The sequence below is a fragment of the Megachile rotundata genome, chromosome 8 (genome assembly GCF_050947335.1).
Source record: "Megachile rotundata isolate GNS110a chromosome 8, iyMegRotu1, whole genome shotgun sequence".
Taxonomy (NCBI): Eukaryota; Metazoa; Arthropoda; class Insecta; order Hymenoptera; family Megachilidae; genus Megachile; species Megachile rotundata.
In genome coordinates, this window is record NC_134990.1 from 3,390,438 (window position 1) to 3,403,435 (window position 12,998).

Here is a 12,998-nt window from a genome sequence, read left to right on the forward strand (position 1 = left end):
AAAGCCGAAATCCCAAAGGCCGAAATCCCAAAGGCCGAAGTCCCAAAGGCCGAAGTCCCAAAGGTCCAAAACCCAAAGGTCGACATCCCAAAGGTCGAAATCCCAATCGTCGACTTCCCAAAGGCCGATATCCCAAAAGCCGGAATCCCAAAGGCCGAAATCCCAAAAGCCGAAATCCCAAAGGCCGAAATCCCAAAGGCCGAAGTCCCAAAGGCCGACATCCCAAAGGCCGAAATCCGAAAGGTCGAAATCCCTAAGGCCGAAATCCCAAAGGTCGACACCCCAAGGACCGATATCCTAAAGGTCTTTGACCCACTTACAATTGAAGTCAATATTGAACACATAAAACTAGCCTAATATCAATTGAAAATTTTGTTCAATTTCAGTTAATTTGACTAGGACAAAATACTTTTCTCTATCTATACAAATTAACGAAACAATTAAGTGTAATGTAGGGGTGGTTAAGAGTATCATATATAACATAATATTCGTATAAGATAAATACAGTGAAATTCAATTTATTAAGTTAAACTATTTTGAAGTTTAATTAATAAATTAACATAGGAAATTACTAACGTTCAATAAAATGATAATAAAATGTACTGAATATTACACTGTACGTTTATTGTATAATTTATCTTCCATTTTCTTGGGTTGTATAAATCCAAGTGAACAGTACCCAACCCGCAAATACGGGAGACCGACTTATTTATCCAGACCGTCGTATGTTTTGAGCACTTTTTCTGAACATCCTGCATAAAACATAATTGTTATACATTTATCATATATACGAATACATATATTACATATATGCGTAATTAGCCAGTTTCGCCCATAGCTATAAAATCAATATCCGGTTGAATCTGTGTTCAATTGCAATTAGTACGCATGGATATCCTAAATGCGGTCGTTTAAATAGTAAATACAATTAATGTTGGCATGTAGGTCACGATCGATCATTTGCTCCATTAGGGGCGATCATTTTTGTCATTTTTTTCGCGTTCTTGAGTGATAGTTCAGTTACTTAAAATCATAAGTTTCTTAATATCTTTATGGCTCTTTGTCATGATAATCATTGTTCTCTGTCCCTTTTGCTCAATTTTTCTAAAAACCAATGGTATTTCTAAATTTTTGTCGATGGAAGCAAAATCAGTCGTTTAGACTTTGGATAAACAAATTTAGGTGGTTGTATCGTGACAAAGAAGTTCAAAAGTTGGAACATTTGTAAATATTAAAAATAAAATAATCGTAATAAATAACTTTAATTGTAAAGTATGTAATTTTTAACATAACATTCATATGAAGTCATTGAAACTTTCTAACAAACCAAAATAAAAAAAAATAAATGTTTTGTCTTTTTATTTAAATTGAATATATTCAATATTGTTAATATTCTTTTATAATTCCTAATTTTTTTAAAGAAAATTTAGAATAGCATTTTTATATTATGATTAAAATATATCTTCAGCGAATGCAGGTTTATGTGGCATATATTAATAATTTTAAATGTAATTCTTATTATTTGTATTGGATTAACTTTTTTAAAACTTTACTAGTGCTTTAATATTATTGTTTATAATTAGTTAACGTCAAACGAAATTTTATAATAAAAAGACACAACCACCTTTAAGTAGGTCTGTTTCGATTTATGTCTATACGCCATGCTTAATCGATCCCGAAAGGAAAAAATGTATCAATTTACAAACATGATCACGTTTTAATACTTTTTCATGGGGCAAAGTGTACATATGATGTTTGATTCGTTAGCGTTTATCTCTAAATATAACAACGTTGTTTTTTGAGCTTTCAATGCGTGGCATCTTTGACAAGAGGTATTATTCTTAAATAATTAACAACAAGACGTTCTCCCGTTTCTTTTCGATCAAATGATCAGAATTCCGAGCATCTGAGAAATGAACGTATCGCTGAACGAATGTTTGACGCATTGTTTGGCACACGCACTCGCACACAGTCTCGAGTTCTCGTCCATAACTTGCACATGGAATTTAAATTACACAAACAGCATTTCTTAGGTCCATTACTGATATTATTTCTTCAACGCTAAATAGCTTGGATTTATTCCCCAAGCACTTTAGCATTGTTTTACATGCTCGTCCTTTACTTCGATTTTATTATCTACGGATGAATGAATGGTCATCCACTGAGTGATTTACATATGAGAATGCGTTACTAGACCGTTACGGTTAATGTGGATATATTGTCGGATAGATCGGAAACCAGAGTTCTTTCCAATAATATGTTTGTGGTAAGCGACTTAATTTTATCAATGTATACAACTATTAAAATAGCAGCAATTAATTGATCAACGTTTATCTTCCGAACGGCAGGCCATTCTAAACGTAATAACTAAAATTTACTTTTGGAGTCTTCTTCGGGTTTGTTTCCTAAATTTGACAATACTTTTTTAAACACTGTTATTTTTACAACATAAAATAATTTTTTATTAAACAATATTAGATTATAATTTTAGTTGAATCATTTTTGTATACATATATCTCAGACATAAACATCATCATGGACCTGGTGTTAGATGTTCGAAGATTAAGCAATTTTATTTACACGTACATACATCTCGCGATATGAATTAACTAATATATGTACATAAATTTATGTTCGTGTTTTACAATCTCATACCTCATTCTTTTAAATCAAAATCGAAAGATAAACTTCCAGTTGTATATGTTATGGATCAAGTTTTGAAAGAATCTAAATTTTTATGCAAATTGTTTATTTATTTATGAACATTCAAAAATTATATTTCAATGAGGAATGTTTCATTTCGACACATACCACAAACATTTTATATTGATACCACAAGATTATGTAAGGATTACGGTACTGCCGATCATTTTCTTTTGTTCAACCCTTCGTTTAGCTACATATTTACAGGACTAGAGTCTTATTTAAAATCGCGTAAATGTGCTCGACTACCACTTCGACGTCTTTGAAAGGTTTTAATGAATCTTCGATATAAATTCAAATTTCGATAAATGATTTACTGATGGATGTGAACGTACGATGAAATGCAACAAAGTTGAATGACTGATAGAAATTCATAAGATCTATATGTATGTTGTCATGGTTATCGAGCACCCAGTGATTTATGAACATAACATGCATTTATCTTAGGTCTAAATTCTTAAAGACTATGGCGTATAATTAGCGCCCACAATATAATTTGCTACTTAAGGTCGTCGTTCAGTGAGTTCGTTTTCCATATCATCTACCAATCACTAATTCACGCTACATCATCCAAAGCGTATTCAACGAATCCTAAGTCTTCCTTTCTCGATTAATTTCATCGGTGTATTTTGACGATCGTAAAGATAAGTGTCCATTTGAGAGTAAAATTCGCACGAGGATCTGTTGGAAATGCTTCTCGCAAGTGGACACCGTACCTACGAATAGTCATAAGAGAGCGTCATTCAATTTTCAGAGTGTGAATACGTTGTAGTTTACTCCCAAGTTAATATATCGCAACATTAAAATAAAAAAAATGCTCTCGACACATGAATTACATTGAAATTCAGATAGTTGTAAGTTGATATCTTCAAATTAGTATGCATCTGAGGAATTCCACAGTGACATATAAACTCAAATAAATAGACAATACATGACCTAAATTGAGAGTAGTACGCAAAGTCACGAATACGTAAACAGAGAAAATTGATTATACAGAATTTAATTTCCTTTAAACTATATTAAATGTGTAAACATATTCACACTGTAGAAGTGCCAACATATATACACTGCTCAAAAGAAATATGGCATAGAAAAATTTTAGGCAAAAATTGGCCAAATTTGACTGATGATAACTCCGTGAAAAATCATGACAAAGTTATGCTCTTTTTTTTAAATTAAAGCTTGAGATCTCTACTTTAAGACCTTGCAGTTTGATTTTAGATTTGATGCATCCCTATTACAATAACACCGTAAATGTGAGGTCATGTTTGCAATATTGAAAATTACAAAGTTTAACGAAGTGCATGGATTTGCCACATTTTTTTTTTTGGTAATACTGTTTACAGCAGCATAAAGTCCAAACCTTCATCTTTAATTTCCAGTATGTGAAAACCCGCTACCATTTTTTTCCGCAAAGATACAGAACTAAAAAAACCCTTGCATTTATTGCATATACAAATTTACGTATTTACAAAAAAAACCACACAAATATCCACAAAAAAAGGCTCTTGTCAGAGTCATATGATGTGCAAAATCTGTCCAGCAACCTCTGCGAGGTGCACATCGGGTAATGCTACTGCCGGCGGTATATGCAATAAATGCAAAGGTTTTTTTAGTTCTGTATCTTTGCGGAAAAAAAATGGTAGCGGGTTTTCACATACTGGAAATTAAAGATGAAGGTTTGGACTTTATGCTGCTGTAAACAGTATTACCAACAAAAAAAATGTGGCAAATCCATGCACTTCGTTAAACTTTGTAATTTTCAATATTGCAAACATGACCTCACATTTACGGTGTTATTGTAGTAGGGATGCATCAAATCTAAAATCAAACTACAAAGTCTTAAAGTAGAGATCTCAAGCTTTAATTTAAAAAAAAGAGCATAACTTTGTCATGATTTTTCACGGAGTTATCATCAGTTAAATTTGGCCAATTTTTGCCTAAAATTTTTCTATGCCAAATTTCTTTTGAGCAGTGTATTTATATAATACAGAATATTACAGTAAATGCTCGTTTGTTAAGCAATGTTTATTCGATTATTTTGCGAAAAACTGTTGCATAATTTCATGTTTTTTCCGAGCACATAAATAGGGATCTATTGTTGTTAACAGTCATTTTAAAGTTTTTTTTTTATCAGTATTCTTTGTATCAGTATTTTGCAGTTCTCTTGAAGTTAATTGTACTTGTGAACTTTTCCATTTGAAAAACAAATATTTCGTGCAATTTTAAATAATTTAAATTCTGCAATTGTAACAGATTATCAATTGTTCTAATACTGTATACGCCTCTAAAATAAAAACAACGCCCGAACCAAACGTTAAATCCGTCGAACTTCTGAAAGTAATTATTTCAAATTGTTATATAGATTGAAATTTCATTTTTCACTGTATTTAGTCTAAAAGATTGCGTTGACCATAAGGAACCATTTATAAATAAAAGAGTTATCAAACACGATTATATTTCGTTAAAACCGTTTTTGCTGAATACAAAAACTATATAAAATCGAATGCTAAAAAAGATGGTTCTGTTATAATATGAGTAGGAATGGTTACAAAAAATCTTAGATTTGCCGTAGAGAGGGGATTTTTTAATTATAAACTAGTTTACTCACATAAACATATTAAATATATACTTACATTCGTTAATAATAACCTTGTAAACGATTAGATATTTTAAACTAAGAATGATCCTAATAGCTATTAAATTTAAATGCTGTTAATGCATTACGGAACGATACAGAAGAAACAACAGAATAAAATAAACAGTCCATTTTAAATGTACATCTAATAAGCATCTAATTGATTCCATGTCTTATTGAGGTGTTACAGTATTTAAACAAGTCAATGAACGAATATTCATTATAATTTCACTTTTTGAAAATTTCAATATTTTGTTGCACGTTACTATTTGTACACTGCATGTAATTTTCTTTATTTATCCACTTTTCGTAAGATGAATAAATTCTTTACATGTACCTAATTCTACTTTAACAACAAACAAAATAGTTATTTACTTTTACTTTTTTAACCTATGCGGAACGTACTTTAAAGTGATATATTGGACCAAAAATAGGAATATAATCTCTAACAGCACAACAAGTTGAATCGAAAAGTAAGTATTTCCCTATTTATATGTTTGCCATTGTAAATATTAGACTAAATCATAGAATAGTAAATCGACATCGAGAATAATTTTTCCTGTTATAAATTATTTCCAGAGTCATACTCAGAAATCGCTCTCTGAAAATTGAGTCCCTCAAGACTATTCCGGAAACTATTAAAGATAAAAATATACCTTAGATTACAAAGTTGTATGAATTTTAGTATATAATAATACGATGAACATTGTTTTCTGGAAAATGCAAAAGTTGACAAACTGATGAGGGTATCTACCCGTATATTAAAGTTTATATCCTTGATAACAATAAATAAAAACGATGTGTATTAAACTCTGAATTTATATGAAGCTGATGTGCTTGAAGATATAGATTCTAACAATAAGTATGAGACCTAAGATATTGTCGATGGTAGTTCAGGCATGATACACAATTCGGCGTATCGCGCATGATAGCAGAGAGTGCGAGGCGCATTGCCCGACATTCGATGGTACCCTGATAATGATAGAAATGCTTTTATACTATGAATCCAGGCATTTTGCAATCGTGAAGCTCACTTCTGTACTAGTTCCATTGGTAAAACAAAGCAAATAATTTTGAAACGACGGGTGTACAATAAAAGCTACTTAACACTCTTACTTCCATTTTCTAAATTTTGTAATATTTCTTTTCATGTTATTTTTCTATTCATAAAAGTATTTCGTTTAAAAGATTCAGTGCTCGATTTTAGTCGTTGTATAGCTTTTGTTAAAGTAAATCACGATTGAACTAGGTCCGCCGTTCAAGGTTTACGATAATTATGGATAGAGTATCAAGGTCTAAAGCGTTACAAATTTACGTATGTAATATGGATTTTACAAGCGTACATTCAATTTTTTGTATATAGTTGTATAACCAAAAAATTTAGAAAAAGACATCATCACTTTTTTTTATTACTGCTTTTAACATTGTTCGCGTAACTAATGCCATAGTAATATTAAAAAGATGTTCTGTAATCTTTTGTCAAATTTAAACATATAAATAATATTCGTAAGAATGAACTCAATGATAGTTACAACAAAATATGAGAAAGAATTTGAAGCGAAAACATACGGGTAATATGTTTCCTTTGGGATGTTGGCACTCTTGAAAATCTTTCTTAAGATCTAGGAAAGATTTCCAAGAGTGAAAATTCTTTAAGTTATTGTTACAAGTCACATACTCAACAACAAGCATGAAAAGTAACTGTTGGGAAATTCTTCCAAATGAATGTTATGGACAAATGTCATAGCTAAATACATTCTTCTCAACAACAGAATCAGTTAAAACTCGTCTAAAAATGACAAGTTTAGGAGGTACAGAATCGTTCTTTTAACTTCAAGCTATATTTCTTCTTTAATTTTCATAAGTCTGTATTTTTTACCTTCTGTTTTTTATAGATTATGTATTTATTTCCCGTTACGGCAGAATCTGACTTGAAAAAAAATGAATTCAGGTTTTAAATATAGGACAAAGTATATGTAATTGCATTTTAGAGGCTACCATTTAAAAAATTGTAAAATACATTAATACGAATGTTAATGATCTTCTCTAACATTTAATAAAATCGCTGGTATTAACGAATGACATCACATTCTTTATACAATTGCTTATAAGTCGAAAAATATGCACAAAAATGGGTGCAAAATCGGTTTCCCTAAGCGTTCAATGATTAAATTTGTTTCCTTCCAATGCTATTTTGCTTTTCATTAGGAAACAGAATTATATGAAGGCTTTGATTCACTGGTAACACTGTCTCAAATGTTGGAACATTTAGATTAGGAAAGAGAGCATAAGAGCTCACATTTTTCGGTGTACGTTTTAACTGCTGAACAAATTTTATACATCTTAACTACTAACGATTATTGCACTTTTATGAATACTTAAGTATACAATTATTAAATCAAATCAAACTACATAAACCTGTCAAAGACTGATTATCATGAAGAATTAGTGAATTTAGCATTACAAATTGATAAATATAATCAACCTTAGAAAGATTTGAAGAAAAAGTGAAAGTATTGTTAAATACTATTGATTGGAAAATATTTAAAATGTATTATTTTCTCAATCAAAAAATTTTCAAAAAATTAGTATCACTTAAGTCTTAAGGATAAATACATAAAGATCGATCTTGTTTAAGTAAAGATATTATTTTAAAAAATGCCTTAAGAATGAATAGTTATGTACAAAACTTCGTCTTTCTGGATTTCAAAATTATATTAATGCTTAGCAACGAACTAAAATTACATACTAATTACAGATTTAGATATTCATAAGCGTATCGAGTATATTAAGTTAAAACAACTCATATCACATGCCAGACTTATTTTGTTTGGGTTATAATGTATGCATCGTATCATTTCATTTCCCATAATGCCCCCATTCTAAATCAATGATTAACAATATATTTGCAGATGAAACACCATTAGGGCTTGGTATCTTACGACTTTATAAGAATACAGATCTAAAAAGGGGTTTTCTCGGAAGTTTGATAAAAATTTTATTAGTAATAAAAGCTACAATAATTCATTTGAACGATTCTACAGAATTGGTTGATTGTCGTATTTAAAATTCTGCAGTGAAACGAATGTATTTTGGCTATAACGTTTGTTTTTCCTTGCTACAATCCAATTTGATAACATCCCTTTTAATAAATAGGAATCAAAGTGAAATATGTTTTAACCATGGTTACTTTCGTTCCAAATGTCACTTTTAGTTAGTTAGAAGCAACTACAAAAAGAATGTTTCTTTCTGAATCCAACTGAATAAAGCTGCCGTGAAACTTACTACAACAAAAAGAGGAAATTCAGAGCACTTATTAGAGGTCATTATATAATGACTTTACAAAAAATGACAGAAAAATTCAACGAAATGTTTACGTCAAAGGAATATTATAATTCCTTCTGTAAAGTTTTTGACAAATGATGGCAACATTATTCAAATTCATTAGCAATTCTGATTACGTTCTTAACAGTTTGTATTAAAGCTTAACTAAGAAATTTTCAGACGGCCTAATATCATGTATTATTAAAAAATCGTTTTTTAAATTCTTGCAGACGTTTTTTGTCATTGACGTGAACAACCATAAGCTTTGGCGATTAGTAAACGTAGATTATTTTTGAAACATTGGATAAGGTGTGGGTCATTCAGATCTCATCCAGAATATTTTACTCGAGTAGTCTGATAATTTCGTATAAGAAATATTCACTTATTTAAATCATATAGTATGAAAGTATAAGTATATTTTCTGTTTTTATAACGTATACTATATGTTATTTATTTTTTCGCCTAATAATTAATTTTGCAAAATTATACACATTAAAATATATATTAAATGCAACAGCGTGCACCAAAGGTTTTCCACACTATTTCCATTAATTCTTTAAACGGGCTTCGTTCAACGAGTATCCAATATTATCTATGTAAAATATTAATCATGGTTCTATAGCTCAATATTCCTCAATGACGCTTTTTGAGTGTTGTTTCTCACTTGCAGACAATAAAGTAAAGATACACAACCGGACTTCGAAATTTAGCTATCCCTGATCTTCAGACAAAATTTATAAATTTATGCTTATTTTTGCAAACTCTCCATATTAATACTGTTCAAGAATCTGCTATACCTGACCAGTAACATTACCGCTAGTAGCAATGTTGCAAAAAAGAATGAGCAGACAACAAGCAAAAATAGGAATTGGGTAATCAAATATTTCTTTACGTACACTACCGTCCATAAGCATCCGGACACTTGGTTTCGTTACATAAAACATAGTTGAACTTTGTACGAAAGGTATTTAGGGTTATCATAACATTTGTAATAATTATTATTATCTTTTTTGAGGTGTCATAACGTAATAGAATTAATTTTTAAGTACAAATTATACAATGAAAGTGTGAAAGTAAAATTCATGTCCAGAAGTACAAAGTCCAAATTTGTGGATCTAATGAAACGCTTTCGATTCTAAAAAAAATTTTAATTTCTACTGTGTTTCATTTCTATGGCGCAGAACGTATTCAGAGGATTCTTCGATATGTTTTAAGTGTTTGTAAACTGTTGGTAGATGTTTAGGTTCCCTCAATGGAGATAAGAATGGAGGTAACGCTACGCACTTGACAGTTTCGGTTTAGTTCGTCTGTAGCTTTTTTTCCATCGAGATATGAGTTCCAAACGAGAATTATCGATAGAAAAACGTTCCAGTATTCTGACCTTTGCAGAAAAAAAATCGATTTTAGTTACTGTTGCGGATACTTGAATAACTTTCATACAATGCGAATGTATATTTCGCTTGTGTCCGGATACTTATGGACGGTAGTGTATATTATTATTTCTATCAGCGTAACCTCGACCTTTATCTTGTAACAAATTTCCATGTGTTAAACTACAACATCTCACAAATATGCCTACTTGAACTTAATGCAGAATAATGCGCGAAATAGCTATTATTAAAAGAAAATAATTATGTGTTGTCTTGCATTACAATTTTTCGGGATTGTCTAATTGAACCATTTCTGAAAGAGCGAATTGGGCTGAAAATATTGGACCAAAGTAAATTATATAACCAGATTTATCACATCTTTAATTATTCGTTTGATATAAAATATAAATATTATATCAGGTATATAAAATTATGTTTAGATAATAAGCATTGTAACAATAGACGGTTTAAGTGAATCAGTACAAAACGATACCGATAACATAACTTCATAAACGCTATAAGACGTTTCGAAATGCTGCTGAATGATTAGAATTATACAGAGACACGTATGGTTATCTTGAAACGTTCAAATGATAATTTAACCATTTTTACTGGTTTTTTATTCCACAAATGAAATATTTACAACTCCTGCGCTTCGTTAAAATAGTATCTGATTTTCGATCCACCCTGTCGGGTATAACATAATCTTATTAATAGATGTAATATTTTTTGTATGATTCTGACTAAAACGGTGAGACTATTACGCTATAAGTTATCAAATCTGCACTGCTTTCGCTAACCAACTTTTCATCTTTGAACAGTACTTGATCACTTTTTTCGATGACCAGAAAAGATATTAAAATCAGAAGGAAAATATCGTCTATGTTACGTCTGCAAGAAAAGAGCTACAATCTACTCTTTTGCAGGAAAAATCGTGTTTCTCGCTTATATAAAATTGAGTCACGCAAGTTTACACCCATATTACTACTATTATCCAAGAACTCAGGAATGGCGTATAACTTGATTCGTTCGAAGTTTTTTGCAATTTATTAACTTTTCGCTTTTTGCAAAATGTAAGATTTGAAAAAATTGTCAGCAAAGCTCGTACGATCTTGCACTCTATCAGCGTGATACACTTTTTGTTTCACTTTCCTTTTGTAGCACATCTACGACAATACAATAACAGCACCAAACAAAATCAAGGAAGAAAATCACCATATAAAATAATCTAGGAACGAATTTGTCATGATTCCTTAATGACGGTACCTTGACAAATTTTTTTCTGGTTCTTGTCGACATATTAACGGTATGAATTATTTCGCTAATTTAGGTTCGTTAAGCGGAATCAATAGTTGAATATTCCACAATAGCGTGAATTAATTCATCTCAAGCGATATGACAGTTCGTGCATCTATTTCGTTTCGTTAATCTGGACACGAGCAACCACGGATTATGATATTATTTAACCCTGTTTAGTGACAAAATACAAATGCCAAAAGCGAATACCTGTGGTAATTATACGTGATTATAGCTCACTTAAAGTCACAGCAAAATAAAGTTTTTTTCAGGAGCTAAATTTGTTTAAAAAAAGTGCCACAACGCTTGAAGACCGTTGGTTGAAGACCAAGATTAATCAAGGTGAGTCAGTAGTTTGGCAGTCGCTAATTAATCTCTCTGCCGTATAATCACGCTTCTTTTATGCCGTTATGTTTTCTTTTCTTGTTAAACTTTTCGTGAATTCCTAAATCGGTGGTGGCTCTTTGTCGCAACGATGCACAAAACCGTGCAGCTGTTGGGGTCATCCACTCGAATGTTCAGGAAGTAGTATGCTGACCGATTTGCGATTCCCAGATCCATTGCTAAGATTGCTCGCGTTGCTAATATTACTGACGTTGATGAGATCAGTAGGATTGCTAATGTTGTCTGTTACGAGAGAGGACGGTGAACGATGCGAAGGTGCTATTACTCGTACTTCTGGCCTTGGAGAGGCTTCTCTCAACGGGCTACTCATGTTTACTAGGTCCTCAGGATTTGCTAATGTAGCCGCCCTGTAAATACAAGCATTCTGTGATTACTTTCTTGTATATGCCTTCAGTACCCAATTTTTATAAAATGTTAAATACAGTTCGATTTCAACCATAATATAAAAAATAATCTATAAATATTATATTCAAAAATTTGTAGACAACGTATCATAAAATCTGAAAAAAATAAGCAATTTAACTATTAACATTAAAATACAGTATTTTTGCCTTTTGTATGGAAATTTACAATATACAGCATACCAATTAAATAAAATTTACTCAAAGTAGTATCACGTTGAAATAACATTTATACAATTATATACACTAGAATACACTAGATACGCGAGAATACAATCTTGAAACGTATAAATTAATGGTATTGTGGGAATAAGTATGTCATCATATTCAACATATTTTAAGTGTAATGTACTATTCGTGTCCCATAAGAATTGTCGTGAAAAGCATATAGGATTTATTAATCAAAATGCACGGAGCACATGCCCTTTCAGGTTGTGGCGTACTATTGATTGAAGTACACTAAAGTCACCTTAACCGATCGCCATTCAGGTTTGGGCGCGATCAGTAACCGTGAAAGCTGGTTAGTTTCGAAGAGCAAACCTCGAACGAAAACAGAAACATCGTGCAGCAATTGTGATTGATGTAGCCGCAGCTGAGGACTGCATATTTGTGTACTGCGTTCTATTATACAATACACATATGTATATGTATACAGTTCTAAACTATAATTACATAAATCGTGACTACTACACAATGTTCTCGTTGTACCTTAAAATCAATTTCACGAATTGGTGGGAATAGCTGATGTTCGATTATCAAGGAATTAATGCGATTTCATTGTATATTTATTTATTATCTACGTGTACAATAGAGCTGGCGTGCTATTCGCGAAATTTTTATGAGACACACAGTAATCATTTA

At 31.2% G+C, this 12,998-nt stretch overlaps 1 protein-coding gene across 7 annotated transcripts in view; it reads right to left on the reverse strand.

Moving 5' to 3' along the window:
• Positions 1-600: 600 nt before the first annotated feature.
• Positions 601-12,998, reverse strand: part of LOC100882678 (uncharacterized) — a 490,348-nt gene continuing 477,950 nt past the window's right edge. For all 7 annotated transcript variants that reach the window (XM_076534887.1, XM_076534889.1, XM_076534885.1 and 4 more), the window contains one exon: positions 601-12,083. In XM_076534887.1, the coding sequence (XP_076391002.1) occupies positions 11,834-12,083 (250 nt within the window). In that variant the 3' untranslated portion in view covers positions 601-11,833. The remainder of the gene's footprint in view (positions 12,084-12,998) is intronic.